Below are 18,701 nucleotides of genomic sequence, written 5' to 3' on the forward strand. Positions count from 1 at the left end.
GCTCCTGCTGCGCCAGGCTCCGATAGCCCCGCCCGGAGCCACCGCCACGCGTGACATGAGACACGCGGGGAGACGGGGGCTGCTGAAAGTGACAAGGGGGCGAGGCGCTGCACTGGGGGGGGGGCTCTTCCTTCAGCTCCCCGGGCCCTGACCCCCCCCCCCGTCCGGGGGCCTCGGTCCCTCCCTCCACCCGCACGTGGGCCCCTCTCCCTTCGGTAGATGTGTGTCAAGGGAGGCCGGGAAGCCCCGGGGTGCTGGTTGCACTGGGGGCAGGGCAGGGCAGGGCAGGGCTGCTTAGCGGGAAGATTGAGTGACGGGAGAGGTTTGTCTCTGAAAGGGATTAATGGCCCCAGGAACCGGCTCATGGTCTCAGGGGGAAAATATCCCCTCCCCCCGCTCCCCCGGAATAACCAAATATGCCCCCCACCTCGATATCAGCCAGACAGACACCCCCCCCACACACACGGATCTAGCCCGCTCCCCCAATGCTCCATGTAAACAGGCGCTACTCCGGTGCCCAGCGCACCCCAGGGCCCCTGCCCCAGTCCCAAAGGCCCTTTCGTGCCGCCGGGATCCCAACTGCGCCCCCGCTCCAGGCCCTTGTCTCTGTGGCTAGATCCGCCCCCCCCCCCCGCCCCCGAGTCCGCTCCCCCCCGTACTCCGCTGGTCCAGGGCCCAAACTCTAACCCCAGCCCAGGCGGGTCCCCCCAGCCCAGCCCGGCCCGGCCCGGCCCGCCCGAGTTTGTAGAACAGCCCCTGCCCCCCGCCCCCCACAACAGCCCCGCTTCTCGCTTTCCCCCCCCCCCCCCCAAAGGAAAGCGAGCGGATCCCTCCCGGCGCGGGCGGGGAGCGGGGGACTCTCCCTGCCGGGCCGGCAGGCGGATTTGCCGCCCCCCGGGGCAGGGGTTCGTTGGGGGAATTTATCTAGGACGGGTCCGCCCCCAAACCCGCTCCCCCGACTCCGGGGGTGGCCAGATTTTGTTTTCATCGCAATTTCCCTGCCCCGTTTAGCCCCCGATCTCCGCCGGGCGGAAACAGCTCCGGTGTCTCCCGAGCCAAACCCGCTCGGTTCGACCCAGGGAATAAAACACAAGCACAAGGGCCCCCGCTTTCCCCCCCCCCCCCAAAAAAAAAATCAGGAGTCTTGGGTGGGGGCCTGGGGGGTCTGAATTACTGGAACAGCACAAACGAAACCAAGCCCTGGGAAGCCAGAGAAGGGAAATAAACCAAACGGGGGGGCGGGAGCGCTCTCTCCTTTTCTAGACATCTCGGATTGGGGGGGAGGGACCCGAGGGGCCAGGTGGGAAGAGACGCCTGAGAAAGAAAGAAAGAAAGAAAGAAAGAAAGAAAGAAAGAAAGAAAGAAAGAAAGAAAGAAAGAGGAAGGAAGGAAGGAAGGAAACGAAAAGAAGGGAAGGAAAGAAGGAAGGAAGCACTAGAAAAGAAAAGAAAAGAAAAGAAAAGAAAAGAAAAGAAAAGAAAAGAAAAGAAAAGAAAAGAAGGAAGGAAGGAAGGAAGTGCTAGGAAAGAAGGAGAAAAGAAAAGAAGGAAAGGACAGAAACGCTAGGAAGGAAGGAAGGAAAGAAAGAAAGGGAAGAAAGCGCTAGGAAGAAAAGAAAAGAAGCGCTGGAAAGGAAGGGAGGGAGGAAGCGATAGGAAGGAAAGAAGGAAGGAAAGAAAAGAAAAGGAAGGAAAGAAAGAAGGAAAGGACAGAAGCGCTAATCAGCATCTTTCCCCGCCTGGCCCGGCGGGAGCCCCCAGCCCCGGGGTCGCACCGGGGAAAGCTGCACTTTGCTTCTAACACTGCGTGGGGCGGGAGGGGCCCCGCGGGTGGCTTCGCCCAGCAGAGGGGCGGGAGGGGGCTCAGGGGCTCCCCACCCGGCTGGAGCAGCAGACAACGGGTTAACTTCGAGCCGGCCGGGGGGGGGGGGGTCCCACGGAAGGCCCCGATCCTGAACGCCCCGAGGTCCTCCCGTCCGAAAACTCCCATTGCCCCGGGAGGGTCGGGCCCTGCGTGGAGTGGGTGGTTGTGGTGGGGGCGGTGCGGCTCGGGGGGCGATCCGGGGGGGCCTCTCTCGCTCTCACGCACCCTCCAACCCCGCCACGCCGCTCCTGGGTTTCCACGGCTTGGCAGCGGTTCGGGCTCCACTCCGGCGCGGGTCCGCGAGAAAGCCCCAGGACCGGACTTTGGTGCCCGCAAGGGGAGGCCCGGGCGTGCTGCCTCTGGGGCCGGGGCAGGTAATAACGGGCTGAAGACTGTGTTAGACCCGATGGGGAGGGGAGGCCCCCGTGTGAGCCCCTGGCACCAGCCCCCTTCCTTGGTTCAGAGGGATCTGGGCAAGTTGGGGGCTGGCCCCGATCCGTCCGCCTGGTCCCCAAGACCCGTGCCCTGGGCGAGCCCTCTGGGGCTCTGAAAACCCGGACTAACCCCGCAGGGCCAGCGGCGGGCCTGGGTCGCTCAGCGAGCCCCTTTCGCGGCTTCCATCCCCGCAGGCAGGGCGGCCTGGGGCGGGGAAGGGGGTTTAATCAACTCGGACGGGCTGCTTGGGCCAGAGACGGCCCAACTCAAGCTGGGGTTTCTAGGCTCCAGCAGCAGGACCCCCCCTCCCCCTCCGCACGCCACAAAGGGTTAAGGGCTGAATTCGTGATGCTCAGGGGTGGGAGGCGCTTCCCCCCGTTCCTACTGCCCCCGATAGACTCGGGAGATATTGTCATGCAAAACCAACCAACGCCTTGCCCATTGTCTCCCCAGCCCCAGCCACGTATATTACACGGCGGCAGGTCCCGCCAGCCGGGAGGAGCGGTCTCCGAGCCGAGGGGGGAAGCAGAGGGAGAGGCGCAGAGGGGTGCATGGAGAGGCACCTTCTCCAGGCATCCAGGAACTTGCTGAGCCAGGAGGACCAAGAGCTCGGACCAGGGGGGCGAGTGGCAGTCAGACCCCGGGGCGCTGAGGCTGGAGCCCTGAATCGGACTCCAGAGACCAACCCCACCGGTGGTGCCCTCGCTTCTCTCCCTCCTCCGAGCTCTCCGGCCATCCACCTGTGACCTCCTCTATGTACAAAATGGATTACTCTTACCTCAACTCCTACGACTCCTGCATGGCCGCCATGGAAGCCTCTGCCTACGCGGACTTCAGCTCTTGCAGCCAGGCAAACACTTTCCAGTACAACCCCATCAGGACCAGTTTTGGGACCAACCCCGGCTGCCCGCCGCTCAGCACAGCCAACTGCACCTTGGGGGCCCTGAGAGACCATCAGCCTTCGCCTTACTCCACAGGTAAAGACACGAGCCCCGTGACACCGGAGCCAGGGACGGGGTGTGACTGGAGTTGGACCCGGTGCATGAGAAGTTCTCGAGATGCCCAGGCGCTGGCAAGCCAGAGAAGGGTCTACAGGGGACCCGGGGGCTCTTGACATGCTAGGCAAATTTGAACAGATAAAAGTTTGGCAAAGGTCTGAGGGCTTTTTGCACAGCAATCTGCCACGCGATCTCTTTATATCGGGTTCGCTTCCCCCCCCCTCCAACCCCCCGTTTTTTTTTTAAACAAAAAGGTATAAACCAATTTTGCAAAATGCAGTTATAAAGATATAAGATTTGGCGTCTAATCAAGTTAAGGAGCCGTATCCCTATGTTCACAGCCAAAACAAATTAATGGGTAATCAGGTTACAGCAACTGGAGGATTAGATCAAGAAATCTAATTTAATATTTGCAGAAATGGCTTCTAGAAATTTTTTTATGAAATTATTAATTTCGAGACTTGAGGGGGTTTGTTTCGTTTTGGGAAGGGATCGCATCCGCCTGAGACCAGCTGTAAGAACCCAGCGCTCGCTGCACAACCAATGCTGCCCCAGCCGAGGCGTTACAACTTGTTCTGGGCAGTGTCGGGTCCCTTTGTAACTGATCGGATGGTGTTGGCAATTTACAAAAATACTGAAATCTCCTTACAGCGGCAGGGTCTCTCGCCATCCGATTTTCACATGCTCCGTCCGGCCGAGATACAAACCCATCCCTCGGAAACAGATCTTACTCTCGTTTTAGGACAATTCCTAAGACACACGGTCCCCAAATCTGCGCAGGGTTCGAAGCCCAAACCCCGCGCTGGTTAGAAAACACTCCAGGAGACAACAGACTTCAGGCGCTAAGAACTTCAAAGCGGTGCAACGTTCCGCTGTTGTTTTCTGCTGGACCGCTGCCAATCTTTATCCGTAGCCATAAACCTGGGTGTATATAGAGCAGGGAGATGCATATGCATATAGCTATATGGCTATATAGACTAGAGACACGTACAGGATATGCATGTATCTACACATCGATAGCAAGAGATACATGTACATATCCAGCTACACAGAGACACACATTTAGATACAGCTAAGTATATATTTTATCAGTAGAAACAAATATATTTTTCGTTATAAATATAGATACATCTCTCTCTCTTCCCATACACCCTATCATCTATCTATCTATCTATCTATCTATCTATCTATCTATCTATCTATCTATCTATCCCTATACACCCTATCTATCTATCTATCTATCTATCTATCTATCTATCTATCTATCTATCTATCCATCCATCCATCCCCATACACCTTATCTATCTATCTATCTATCTATCTATCTATCTATCTATCCCCATACACCTTATCTATCATCTATCTATCTATCTATCCCTATACACCCTATCTATCTATCTATCTATCTATCTATCTATCTATCCATCCATCCATCCATCCCCATACACCTTATCTATCTATCTATCTATCTATCTATCTATCTATCTATCTATCCCCATACACCTTATCTATCATCTATCTATCTATCTATCCCTATACACCCTATCTATCTATCTATCTATCTATCTATCTATCCATCCATCTATCCCCATACACCTTATCTATCATCTATCTATCTATCTATCTATTTATCCCCATACCCCTTATCTATCTATCTATCTATCTATCTATCTATCTATCTATCTATCTATCTATCTATCTATCCCCATACACCTTATCTATCATCTATCTATCTATCCCCATACACCTTATCTATCTCTCTATCTCTTTCCATGCACTCCATCTAATCTAATCTATCTATCTGCTTAGTGACTGAACCTGTATTAAAGAATTTTTTCTCTCTGGACCAAGTTGCTGGTGATTGTCATTAGTTTCCTCCCTTTTTTTTCTATTTCATTGTATTTCTCCGCGATCTGTCTTTTGCCTTGTGAATAGCCGTGACTTCGCAGTGCCGGTCCCGGGGCAGCTCCCCGGTTTACAACACTGTAGACTCCGTGTCGCAATGGTCACCGTTCTCGCTTCAGCGAGGCTGACCCGTAACAAGAATATGTTGACATTTAAACCGTTCGCTCCCGTCTCCGTTTGGTGCGGGGCTTTCGGAGCATTTCGAGAGCTGGATTCGAATTCAACTCCGCTGAATTCAACGGAATTCAACTCCGTTGGCCGAGTCCTTCGCACGGCCAACGAAGCAAAGACATTTTCTACCCCGATACAAATGCTGCGGTCAGGATCCAAAACGATTCCTGGAGGATATTTTTCATGAAGATAAAGACTCCGGGATAGCGATGCCGCGTCAGATGCTGCAGCGATTGGGGAAGCTTTGGAAAGGCAAAAATGTACTAAAATAACAATGAATTAATAATAAACCAAATAACTAGCCCGCAGGCTACGAAATAGCAATTCAAACAACGATAAGAATGGACTACTTGGTTCTTAAAGTAATTAGCTAATTAAAAATGGACCCACCATAAAAATCATAGCGAGGTAGCGATTAATAACATCTTTAATATTTATAAACCAATAATTAGCAACGCCATCGCTGATCGCATCGAAATATGCACCAGAATCAGATACCAGTCAGCAGTGTCATCGTTGTTAGCTAGTGCAACAGTCATACTTCAATAGAAACACTAACTGCGATATTATTAACACAGAAAGCACAGAAGCATAGATCATATAGATGGGATGAATAGTCAAATGCATCATAATTAAACGAGAGTGAATAATGTGATAATAGCTAATGCACTGTTGATACTTGAACAATATTGAGGCTGGGAGTGTCGTGTCAGAATAGCCCAAGTGAGTTAGGAACCCAAGCCAGTGGGAGTTGGATACAGTCCATTGTGAATGGCTATTCATGTCCCATATCTATAGCTAGCGACAGATATAGTCCCCCGTTAACTGCACTCCGTGCTCTCAGACCCTCTCATATTTTCCTGCTAAGTAACGCTCTGCCCCTGTCTTCCCCCCTCTCTCCCCTTCAGTTCCCTACAAGTTCTTCTCGGACCCCTCGGGCATCAACGAGAAGAGAAAGCAGAGAAGGATCCGGACCACGTTCACCAGCTCCCAGCTGAAGGAGCTGGAGAGGGTCTTCGCGGAGACCCACTATCCAGACATCTACACCCGGGAGGAGCTGGCGCTGAAGATCGACCTCACTGAAGCCAGGGTCCAGGTAAGCCCAGTTCCGCCCAGCCCAGTTAGACATGATGTGGCTGGATATTCATGACACAGCGCTTCCCTGAAATGCAGAGTAGCCGACGTTCATTATTACAAATAAATAAGAACCCTTTTATCGAGCACCTTCCATGCCAGGATCTCCAAGTGCCTTCCAGACATGAGGGAGTCAAGCGTCACACCATCCCTGGGAGGCAGGACAGTGTCCTCACCCCGTTGCGCAAATGGGGAAACGGAGGCAAGGAGAAAGCCCGTGACTTGTCCAGCTCACACAGTGAGTTAGTGGCAATGCCAGGACTAGACTCCAGGAGTCCTAGCATGCAGTGGCACGCGCTAACCATTGTGTCACCCTTCCTTTGTCTAGGGCCCCTATTCAACAAAGCTCTTAAGCGGGTTCTTCATTTTAAGCAGGTACCTCTGTCCTATTCACTTCATTGGGGCTTAAAATCTACTTCAAGTTAAGCATATTCTGCATTGCTTTCCTCAGCTGGGGGGCTCTCTGTCCCAGTTCCCCACCTGTCAAATGGGATTTCCCCACCTCCCAGGTTGGGTTTATAATCGTAGAACCACAGAAATGTCGGGCTGGAAGGGATCTGGAGAAGTCACCCAATCTAGTCCCCTGCCCTGAGGCAGGGCCAAGCTTGTCCAGCCTGGTCTTACAAACCTCCAGTGACCGGGACTCCACAACCTCCCTATTGCAGAGCTTCACTACTCTTAGAGTTACAAAGTTTCTCCTAATATCTGACCTAAATCTCCCTTGCTGCAGATTAAAGTCCATTATTTCTTGTCTCATCTTCAGTGGACATGTGTCCTACATAGGACACTCCCGTTAACACACCCCAGCATGAGATCAGCCTTTTGGCACCTGCATCACGGCATTGCCTCGTGTTCAGTCTGTGATCTTTGTCAGCACTACTGCTGTCTAGCGAGTTACTTCCCATTTTGCAGTGGTGCATTTGATTTTGCCTTCCTAAGTGTAGTACTTTGCACTTGTCTTTATTGAATTTCATCTGATCGATTGCAGACCAAGGTGTGGAGGTCAGTTTGAATTCTAACCCTGTCCTCCAAAGCGCTGGCACCACCTCCCAGTTTGGTATCAGCCACCGATTTTAGAAGCATCCTCTCCACTCCGTTATCCATGTCATTAATGAAAATATTGGCTAGCACCTGACCCAGGACAGACCCCTACTAGATACGGCCTCCCAGTTTGACAGGAAACCATTGATAACTACTCTTTGGATAGGGTTTTGCAACCACGTGTGCAACCACCAAATAATTCCATCCAAACCACATTTCTCTAGTCTGCCGACCAGACTGTCACGTGGGGCTGTGTCAAAAGCCTTGCGAAAATCGAGAGCGATCTATTGCTCCCCCACAGCCATGAGGCCAGTAACCCCGTCAAAATACTGAAGCTGAATACGAGGATATGAGAATAAGTCACTAGAAGTGATGGAGCATTATGCAGCATGGGGACTGGTGGTTAGGACTCCTGGGTTTACCTCTGCCATGTAGCTGGCCAGATCTGGGCCCCATTGGGTCGGGCGCTGCACAGACACATGGGAAGACCTGGTCCTGCCCCAAAGATTCCAGAAGAGAATCATCTCGAGTTAGTAGTCTGCAGTTCAAGGCCCCAATTCAGGAGCATATCCCTGTTCAGGGGAGCACGTGCTTTCCTGAACAACGTGCAATGGGTGGACCGTTTTTCCACCAGGAGGGTAATTAACCGTTAGAACAACTTGCCCAGTGATGTGATGGATTCGCCATCCCCCGACGTCTTTAAATCGAGACTGGCTGTCTTTCTAAAAGCAACGCTCTGGCTCCAGCCGAAGTTGTGGGCCTGGTGCCAGAATCCCTGGGGTTGGTTCTCTGGCCTGGGCTCGATGCGGGGCTTAGACGCAATGAATTTTTGAAGGTGTAGCCCTTCCTGAAGCAGGCCCAAAGTCATGGCTCAGCTCCGGCCCCGTGAACACTCGGGGTATCAACCCAATGTGACCTCAGCCCCCTTATGAATTATCCCGCACTGAGCTGTCCCAAGGCGTCAGTCCGAGTTTGGCACAGACGAGGTCTCTGTGTTTCAGTACAACAGCAGGTCCCCGCCCCATTCAGACGCCCGTTCAGCAGGTGGCCTCCTCCCTCGGAGGCGAGTGGGGCTTTAAAGAACCGCTTGTCGCTGGCGGGAAGGCAGGGGCCGTGGGGCCAGGCTCCTGGGTCTGTCTCGCTCAGTGCGTCTGAGAGGCAGACAGGGAGGCAGGAGAAACAGGAGCTCGTCTCTGGCAGTGGTTGCTCCTGGGGTGAGGGAGCTGCCTTTTATTTTTTCTGGGAACAAAGCACTGGGGAAAGGAGCTGGCCCAACAGTGCAGGGGCCCTGCGTCTGGGCAGCAGCCCCTGGTTCCACCCCCACTAGGTGCCCTCGAAGCACTACCCAGAGGACACCCCGGCTAAGGGTAGCGCTCCTCGTCCACTGAGCTCAAAGCCCTTTACCCAGGTGACAAGGCCCATGATCCACGTTGGACAGATGGGGAAACTGAGGCAGCAGCAAGGCAAGGGACGTAGCCAGGGTCATGTGGCAGGTCAGCTGGGAATAGACCCTACAACTCCTGACACTCCTGCTTATTCCCTAAGCCGCTGGGCCCCCTGCAGCAGGCTCCTCATTTAGCGCTACCTTTAATTAGGCGTCAGGAGCTGGTTACACAGTCCCGGCAGGTCCCGGTGCCCGTCCAGTCCTTGTCCCGGCTCTCTCGGCTGAGACTGCCAAGAGTGATGCAGATTAGGACCAGAAGGATGGTGTGTGTGGTGGTGTGTGTGTGCAAATTCCGTCTTGTAAAACACCCAGCGTCAGTGGCCATTCGGGCACAACGGCATCACAGTGGGTCACAGCAGCCGGCCTGGCCTGGCCGATCGCTGCCTGCCCTCGTCTCCCATCCTAGGGCCAGCAGACCCCGCAGACGCCACGCGACTGATCTGCCTGGAGGAGCCAGGCCGGCTTAGTGCCGATTTCCCCCGGGGTCAGCCGCCGAGAAACGGCCACGCCGGCTGGGGCCCCGTGAGCGCTGACTGGGCTGGTCGTTGGCGGCTCCGCTTCGCCTCGTGCGGCGGGGGAACCTCTGCGCCAGGCTCCAGCTCCTCTTAGAAAACAGGCGCTTGTCACTCGGCCCAAGCAAGTCTGGCTCCAGAGCGGCAGCCCTCTCTAGTCCCTCCCCGGAGCCATCACAGGCTGCGTGCGAGCTCCTAATTCCGCTGCGAGGTGGCTGCGCCGTTACCGAGCCCGGTGGCCGCGGCATGAGCAGCGGGAGCAGACAAACGGCTCAGGAAGCAGAGCTCCTGTCTCTGTGCAAATCTCCCTGTGGCACAAACTACAGCCAGGCGCTGCAGGGCTCAGACCCAGGCCTTTAGCACCAGCCTTAGCACTCGATCTGAAGGGGCTGCTGGTTGTAAGTAGCCGCCTCTTAGCTGCCCCTGGATCGGCCACTAGAGGGAACCACAGTCCGCTAACCCAGCCACGGAAAAAAGCCACAGCGAAATATAAGGAGGAGCAGAAATGCTAGTAAATTGAGATTTTCTTTTTCAGTGGTGGGCATCGAACTGGGTCTGGGGAGGAGAGACAGGCAGGGCCAGAGACAGGAGACAAAGGGCTCGATTCTCCCCTCCTGTTCAGGGTTACTCCGGATTTACACGGGGTGAGAGCGAGCGGCACTGGGCGCTTCAGAACAAGGACTCGGTGTGGGGCTTTACATAAGGGGGCCTGGCCTCGGCTCCAGGCGCTACTGGAACATACTGATAACTAAGAATAAAGGCTGGGGGAAGGAAAGGCCTTTTCGTTGCTGTAACCATAACCATCATTTCTTGGAGCCCAGTTCTGCTCTCAGCGATGCAGGTGAAAATCCAGGAAACTCCACCAGTGAATGGAGAATCCGGTGCTCAGGCGGAAAGGGCCAATAACTAGGTTCCAGGACTGGCAGTCAGTGCAGGGGCAGCGAAAACTCACCAGCCCCCCATGCCACAAGACTGCCCAGAGCATAAAGCTTTTTGGGCCAGAGCCCGTGCGTTTGTTATCGGTGCACCCAGCGCCTGGCTCTTGGCACTATTGCAAATGCCAAGGGTTGCCACTCCCAACCCTTCAAAGATCAGACAGCAGGCCCCCAAATTGTTCAATTTTTTTTTAATTGGGATCTTATTTGCCTGCAGCTTCCCTAGCCTTGTTACAAAGAAAGCTGAGATTCTCACACAATTGCCTGAGTCCCGGAACTGGAGCGTTAAGGGGAAAAAATCAGCTATTGTGAAATGGGGACGTGTCATTTCCCCTCCCAGGAGAAAATATGTTCCCGGCTGTGATAAAAAAGACGGTGGTCGGTTGTTCTCTGTGCCCACTGACTGTACAATCAGACGCAACCAGCGTAACCTGCAGCCAGGGAGATTCAGGTTAGCTAATATTAGCTGGTGTGTTGTGAGCAAGACACGAGAAGTCATTCTTCCGCTCTACTCTGCGCTGGTTAGGCCTCAGCTGGAGTATTGTGTCCAGTTCTGGGCACCGCATTTCACGAAAGATGTGGAGAAATTGGAGAGGGTCCAGAGAAGAGCAACAAGAATGATTAAAGGTCTTGAGAACATGACCTATGAAGGAAGGCTGAAAGAATTGGGTTTGTTTAGTTTGGAAAAGAGAAGACTGAGAGGGGACATGATAGCAGTTTTCAGGTATCTAAAAGGGTGTCATAAGGAGGAGGGAGAAAACTTGTTCACCTTAGCCTCTAAGGATAGAACCAGAAGCAATGGGCTTAAACTGCAGCAAGGGAGGTCTAGGCTGGACATTAGGAAAAAGTTCCTAACTGTCAGGGTGGTTAAACACTGGAATAAATTGCCTAGGGAGGTTGTGGAATCTCCATCTCTGGAGATATTTAAGAGTAGGTTAGATAAATGTTTATCAGGGATGGTCTAGACAGTATTTGGTCCTGCCATGAGGGCAGGGGACTGGACTCGATGACCTCTCGAGGTCCCTTCCAGTCCTAGAATCTATGAATCTATGAATAGGAGAACCTGGGTTGTTGTCTCTGGAACAGGCTTCCAAGGGAGGTTGTGGAATCCCCATCATTGGAGGTTTGTAAGACCAGGTTGGACAAACACCTGCCAGGGATAGCCTAGGCCTGTGGTTCTCAATCTACTTGCCATTGTGGGCCACATATGCAGCTCTCTCTGAGTTATGTGGGCCACATCCACACAATATATATACCACCTGTATGGCCCTGAGGATGTCACATGGGCGCAGCGGTGTGCTGATTGGGCCACAAGTGGGCCGCAGGTTGAGAACCACTTGGCGCAGAGGGCTGGGCTTGATGACCTCGCCAGGTCCCTTCCCGCTTGACATTTCTATGATTCTATGAAAATCGTGAGAGTTGGCAATACTGCCAATAATAATAATAATAATAATAATAATAAAAGAACCAACAGCCTGTCCGTGAAACGAATGGCTGGTAAATTTCCAACACAAAAGAAAAAGAACTAGAATTTAACAGTGAATACAATCGCCTTGTGTGGCCAACAACCACCCAATCTCCACTCAACCCCCTCCTTTAAACTCAGCCCCGATGCATAGCCCACCTCAGAGAAGACAGCACTGAATGAAATGCCCATCACCCCATCGATGAAGATCTCTCACTGTTGCACCACATGGTGCTTTAGAGTCCAGAATAAAAGTGGCCAGTCCCTTCCTGAGATGCACCGAGCACCTCCATTAACCGAGTCCCAGATCCTGAGAGGTTTCAGAGTAGCAGCCGTGTTAGTCTGTATCCGCAAAAAGAAGAACAGGAGGACTTGTGGCACCTTAGAGACTAACAAATTTATTAGAGCATAAGCTTTCGTGGACTACAGCCCACTTCTTCGGATGCATATAGAATGGAACATATATTGAGGAGATATATATACACACATACAGAGAGCATAAATAGGTGGGAGTTGTCTTACCACCTCTGAGAGGCCAATTAATTAAGAGAAAAAAAACTTTTGAAGTGATAATCAAGCTAGCCGAGTACAGACAGACAGTTAGATAACAAGTGTGAGAGATTCAATGTTTGTAATGGCTCAACCATTCCCAGTCCTTATTTAAACCGGAGTTGATTGTGTCTAGTTTGCATATCAATTCTAGCTCAGCAGTTTCTCGTTGGAGTCTGTTTTTGAAGTTTTGAAGTTTTGAATGGACACAAATCTGACATCAGGAATCAAAATACTCAAAAACCAGTGGGAGAACACTTTAACCTGTCTGGTCATTCAGTGACAGACCTGCGGGTGGCTATATTACAACAGAAAAACTTCAAAAACAGACTCCAACGAGAAACTGCTGAGCTAGAATTGATATGCAAACTAGACACAATCAACTCCGGTTTAAATAAGGACTGGGAATGGTTGAGCCATTACAAACATTGAATCTCTCACACTTGTTATCTAACTGTCTGTCTGTACTCGGCTAGCTTGATTATCACTTCAAAAGTTTTTTTTCTCTTAATTAATTGGCCTCTCAGAGGTGGTAAGACAACTCCCACCTATTTATGCTCTCTGTATGTGTGTATATATATCTCCTCAATATATGTTCCATTCTATATGCATCCGAAGAAGTGGGCTGTAGTCCACGAAAGCTTATGCTCTAATAAATTTGTTAGTCTCTAAGGTGCCACAAGTCCTCCTGTTCTTCTTTTTTCCAGATCCTGAGAGGCATTTGTCATGTTCACGGCACGCACACAGAGAAGTTAGAGAAAAACCTACTGCTTTATTAATTAGAATTCAGAAGGATAACACACAAGAACCAAAGAGAAAGAGAGAGAGAAAGCAGGCTGCTCACTGAGGCAGCGGCACAACTCACCCCACCTTATTCTAGATGGATTGCTGCTAGCTAAGCCAGCTTGCACGCTTCCCTGCAGAGCCCCCTAGCCTGCCATCAGGATCAGGAAAACACCGTGGGCATTTAAAGTACCAGCTTATCATTTTAATACAGTTTTCAATATACTGCAGTATTTGGGCACCTAACTCCAAGTGATGTCAATGGGGATTAGGTGCTTAAATACCTTTGAGGATCTGGACCCTGCTGCCTTTGGGAAGTCTGATCAAGAAGTGGGGATTTGTATAGGCGGTTGGATGGAGATCCTCAGATGGAAGGTGCCATAGAGGTGCAAGTGAAATCATTATTAAGCCTTACTGTGATTCCATCGTTCAAGAGACAGCTGACTAGGTTGTGGGTGGATCCCTCTTTCCTCGCTTGACTTGGTTTTTCTGTCCCCCCCCGCTCCCGTTTCCGGTCACCGTCCCACCCCTCACCCCATCCAGGTTTGGTTCCAGAACCGACGCGCCAAGTTCCGCAAGCAAGAACGGGCGGCAAATGCCAAGGGGGTGAATGGCGGCTCCTCGGCCAACAAGAAATCTGACCCGCGCTCCTCTTCGGAAGACGACGAGTCCAAGGAGTCCAACTGCAGCCCCACCCCGGACAGCACCGCATCGCTGCCCACCACGGGTAGCCTCAACAGCCCCGGGAGCAGCCTGAGCCCCAGCCCCGGCACGGGTCAGGGCCTCGGACCCAGCCACGCCGCCCAGTCCTTAAAGGCTCCCATCTGGCCAGGGGTCAGCACCAGCAACGGTGCCACCAACACGGCGGAGCTCCTGAAGGCGTGGCAGCCGGCCGAGGCCATGCCAGGACCTTTCTCCGGCGTCCTCTCCTCCTTCCACAGGAAGCCCAACGCCCTCAAGACAAACCTGTTCTAATGACCGGGAACGGACCGCGCCAAACAAACATTGCCAACTCCTTCGTGTGCCATTGTGTGCGACATCAAATATCTCCCCCCCTCCACTCCCTTCCCTAGCTAGTAGTCTCCAAGGTTCCTCTCTCTGTCCGCAGAGCTGGGTAGACCCCCACAGGCCTCCGGGAAGGCCCAGATTCTCCCAGGCTGGAGGGAAGTACTGAAACAGACACCCGGCGGAGCCATGCCTGCAGCCCACCATCTCGTCCGTGCTTCTAGCAGTACCCAAGAGGACAACTGATGCACCCCCCGCACTGAACTGCCCCTCACCCCGCACATCCCTAGGGAGGTCGACCTCGCCCAGCCGTGAGGCCGGCTTAGCGACTACCAAGCAGCTTCCCTCGGAGTGGGGACCAGGGCGGCCGGCCAGGCACTCACCTCCGGTAGAACAGCCGTCTGGTGGATCAGTCACTGGGGAAGCTCTTCCCCACCTCCCCCCCCAACGTGCACAGGGCTCTGGCTGAGAAACATCACCTTCTGCTGCCACCACTGTTTTCCTAGGGTGCTTAGATCGCAGTGGAAGAGTGGTCTCCTTTTTGAGCTCCTGGGATGCCAGGGTCCCCTGGGTGTGCAGTGGTCTCCGGACCAGGCCAGGCTTTGCCTCATTTTAAATGTCTGTACATACGTAGCTATATCTAGGGAGGGGGAGTACTCCAACAGCCAGCAGCCCAGGGAAGAGGGGGTGTGGAGAGCAGCTAATCCTTCTGCTGAGAAGCAAGGAGCCTTCCCCAGTGTGCCACTGAGCCGTTAGCCACGGGCAGGGCAGGCGTGGGAGGGCATTTCGTGGCCCTGTTTGGCCAGAGGCCTATGCTAGCCATCTCTTGGGTAAGATGCAGTCAGGGACAGAGCAGAGAGAGCGTTTCTTCAGCTTCCCATGACCCCTTAAGGAACCAAGGAAGGGGTGTAACGGCCCTGCGTAATCCCGGGGACGCAGGTGGGTGTAGTGGAAAGCTGTGATTGGACAGTCCCTGGTCAGAAATAGCCAGTTTCTCGCCCCCACAACGTCCATTCACCTTGACCCCCATCCTGAGAGGTAGCAGGGCTCCTCTGTCCAGGCCTGGGTCGCAGCTGCGGCTGGAAATCTGGCGTAAGTTCAGCACCAACTCCGCCTCACTATGGGGAGATGTGGATGGGCACCATGTGTAGCCCCTTCTGAACCCCTCCAACTGTTTTTGGGGACCACCAGGCCCGGCTTCTTGGGGCCCACTAGAGGAAGGCCCTAGCACCCTCATGCTTAGCCCCAGACCGGAGGGGCAGCCATTTTGAAAGACTATCCATGGCGATGCTCTTCTCCACTGACTCCTACGACGTAACACTGTGATTGAAAATACCGCAGCGGGCAGCCGGCGCCCCATGGCACAGGACTGGTTTCTCCGTCAAGCCAAGCGGGATCCTTGCGATGCCTTCTCCATCCAGCAGAGGGCAGGTTTGAGGCCATCAGGCAAAGGAGAGGCACTTTCTTTCGGGTGTGGCCAACGCGGATCGTTTCTTTTATTGCTCAATGTTGAATTTCAATGGAGACATTGCCCAGCGGTGGAAGGAGGGAAGAAAGCACTTTATGGTGGGGCTGGGCAGGCCAGCTGACCCTGTCTTGGCATGTACCTCGTTGGGTGAGCGAGGATCAGAACAACACAGGCACGGAGAGGACTGCCCACGGCTTCTGCAGACAATTGCTGGCAGAGCCCGGATCCACTTATCCCAATCTCTACCGCTGCAAGGACCCCAGAGAGCCAGCAGGGACCGCCGGACCGTGCTCCTCAGGTGCAGAAAGGAAACCAGGCCAATGTTTGTTTAGGACCCCTCATCCCACCGGATTCAAAGCATTTCACAGACTGCGCACAGAGGGACCCCGCGCCCGCCACTCAGACGCTGCTCCAGGAAGTGGAGACGAACGCGGGGTCCACATGGAGCCGCGGAGGGCATTGGAGGGAGGCGGGATGACGTCACGCTCCAGGTGGGCGAGGACCCCAGAATTGGTGACTTTCTGGCAGAGCTAAGGGCCCTGGTTCATGCATGGTTTTGCCTCTTCCCTGGAAGACGACCCCTCCAGCAGCCAGCACTGCTCACTAGCAGGCAGGGTCCTGGGGAGCCCCTTGCCTCGGACACCGTGTCGGGGCATTCCCCGCAGCACAGCATCTCACCCAGCCACCTGGCTGAGGCCTGGTTTGGCCCTGGCTCCACCAGAAGGACTCCCCCAGCCCACGCGCCTGCACCACTGGGGTGTCTCGTGAAGGTCGCTGACCAGGCCCAGCCCTGTTGACCTGGGACGATCGAAGGAGGAATGGCTGCAAATTGCAGACACCTCAGACACTGACGTTAACGCCCAGCCTGCTTCTGTGCTGCCGGGCTTGGGCCTCTAGTGGAGAGAGCCGTGACTCGTGCCCCTTTTTCCTTGGGTGAGGGCAGAGGGAGCCACATGGTCTTGCCAGCTGCAGACCATTCCGGAAGCGGACCGTGGGCAATATTAACAAGTATTGAACATCTAGGAGCTTGGGAAGGCCTAAGAGCTGCTGAGGGAGGGGCAGGGTTGGGGTCTAACCAGAACTCAGAAGGGACCAATCCCTGAATGTCTATTGCAGGCCCAGAACTCACAGCCACAGCAGGCCCAGTCACCGCAGCGGAGAGTTCCAAAGATGCCTAACGCAATGAGGTGCCCAACCCCCACTGGAATACTATAGGAGTTGGGTGCTCGGGCTGGGCATCCCAGACCATGCTGTAGTCAGCGCCTGTTGTCACAGAGCAGACCCCTGCGGAGGGAGGAAACGGGTCAGAGGAGACACCGGAGGCTGCTGAAGTCTTGTCACAAAGCCTCTGGCTTCAGGCAGGTGTTAGCAGAGGGTTGGTCTGGTGTGGCCCTGCTGAGATTAGCACAGCTGCGTGATCTGGGTGTGTGTGTGTGTTTGTGTGTGTGTTCTTCACAGAGATGGTGGGTGCTGGATCAGTGCCATTTGTAGTTACAGCCGGAGCCTGTCCACATGGACACGCCCACAAATCTACCTTCCATTGCCTGACAAACTCCTGAGCATCACGCACGGCCTGTGGCCATTGGCACCGAAGCCAATTCCTAGCACCAGGGCAGTAGCTCCGCTTGTGGGTTCATCAGTGGGGCACGTCCCTCCCTCGGGTGCAGGGAGGCGGAACAAGAAGAGGTATTAGCCACTCTCCAGTTCCATGATGTTATTGTGCATTCAGCCGACGCTAAGGCTGAAGGAGAGATGGGATTCCATCCCTGGAGAATGTATCTCAGAGAGGAACCTACCCACGATGAACCTCATCTCTGGGGAGGTGTCTGTGTACGGGGAAAGTAAAAGGGTCATTAATGTGGAAGAAGCAAAGTCATTAAGGTCCCCTGCAGATCTTAGGAAAGGTTGTGGGGTCGGCTCTGCTGACTTCTGGCGCTTCCTCTGCTGTGAGGAACCGATCACTTTCTGTCCTCAATGACCAGAGTTGAAAGCAGAACATCCCAACGCGCAGCCGGTAGGGTCAAGCTCATGAATTCAATGAGCCATCTAATGGGGGTGGTGAAGGGTCACCGGCCGACCCCCTTCCATTGAGCACTAGCTACGCAAACACTGCTCACTCGTGCTTTTGTGCCTCATGGGTTCTTCCATTGTCCTCGTGCGCTCTGCTGGGTTTGGAAGTTCTGCTCCAGCGGTGAGGCCAGGCAAACAGGACGCAGCAGGGGCCAGGGGAGAAGGCAGAGCCCTAATGCCACAGGGGCCAGGCGCATGCCCTTTATTCACAGAGGAGGGGGACACTTGGGACCCTACAAGTGGGCTGTTTACCAGGCACGGGGCATCTTGCTGGTTCAGCCATCCCCATCAGGATCGGCTCCGCAGCCCCTTTGGGCACTGAGGTCCCCTCTCATTGGATGCTGGACGACTGTTGTTTTTTTTTTAAACTGTTCTGTAATTTATTGAACCCATTTGCAAATTATACTAATCCAAATAAAACTTAATTTATTGAAAAAGCCATTGGCTGTCTCTGCTGTTCGGGAAGGGGGGACAGGAATGTGGTGGGGGAACCCCAGCTTGGCCTGGAGAGATGGAGGATGGGGAATGTTACTTGCCCCGGCTCACAACCCCAGGGTTAGCCAGGACAGGTGGTGCCCTGCCCAAAGGTATCTGCACACCCCCTTCCCTGCAAAGGGCGACAGAAGAAGGTTAAGCCGTTGTTTTATTTTGGGATTCAGACTATATCTAGCATCAATTCCTGGCTCTGGCACAGGGCTTGTCCGGGCCTAGGTGTGTGAAGCAGACTGCCCTGAGTTCCAATCCCAGCTCTGACACCGTCTCCCTCTGTGGAGTTGGGAAAGTCCCGGCCCCCGCTCTGTGCCTCAGTTTCCCCAATAGTACAATGGGGATAAGTGTCCTGACCCCCTTCCAGGATGGGGAGGATCACTAAATGCCTGGAACGCATTGTGCTGAGTGGGAGCTGTCTCTGCCCATACTCAGCC

At 53.7% G+C, this 18,701-nt stretch overlaps 1 protein-coding gene across 2 annotated transcripts; it reads left to right on the top strand.

Annotated features, from left to right (window-relative positions):
* The first annotated feature begins 2,085 nt into the window (after positions 1–2,085).
* PHOX2A (paired like homeobox 2A) lies at positions 2,086–18,215 on the top strand. 2 transcript variants are annotated; one of them, XM_005292192.4, is made up of 4 exons: positions 2,086–2,237; positions 2,752–3,275; positions 6,281–6,468; positions 13,779–18,215. In XM_005292192.4, exons 2-4 carry the CDS (start codon positions 3,053–3,055, stop codon positions 14,208–14,210), a joined length of 843 nt encoding a protein of 280 aa, XP_005292249.1. In that variant the 5' UTR covers positions 2,086–2,237; positions 2,752–3,052; the 3' UTR covers positions 14,211–18,215. The 2 variants fall into 2 exon arrangements, with proteins under 2 accessions (XP_005292249.1, XP_042696152.1); XM_042840218.2 differs by lacking the exon at positions 2,086–2,237 and having other exon boundaries at positions 2,553–3,275.
* Positions 18,216–18,701: the final 486 nt, after the last annotated feature.

This window comes from Chrysemys picta, chromosome 1 (assembly GCF_011386835.1).
Source record: "Chrysemys picta bellii isolate R12L10 chromosome 1, ASM1138683v2, whole genome shotgun sequence".
Classification (NCBI taxonomy): Eukaryota; Metazoa; Chordata; order Testudines; family Emydidae; genus Chrysemys; species Chrysemys picta.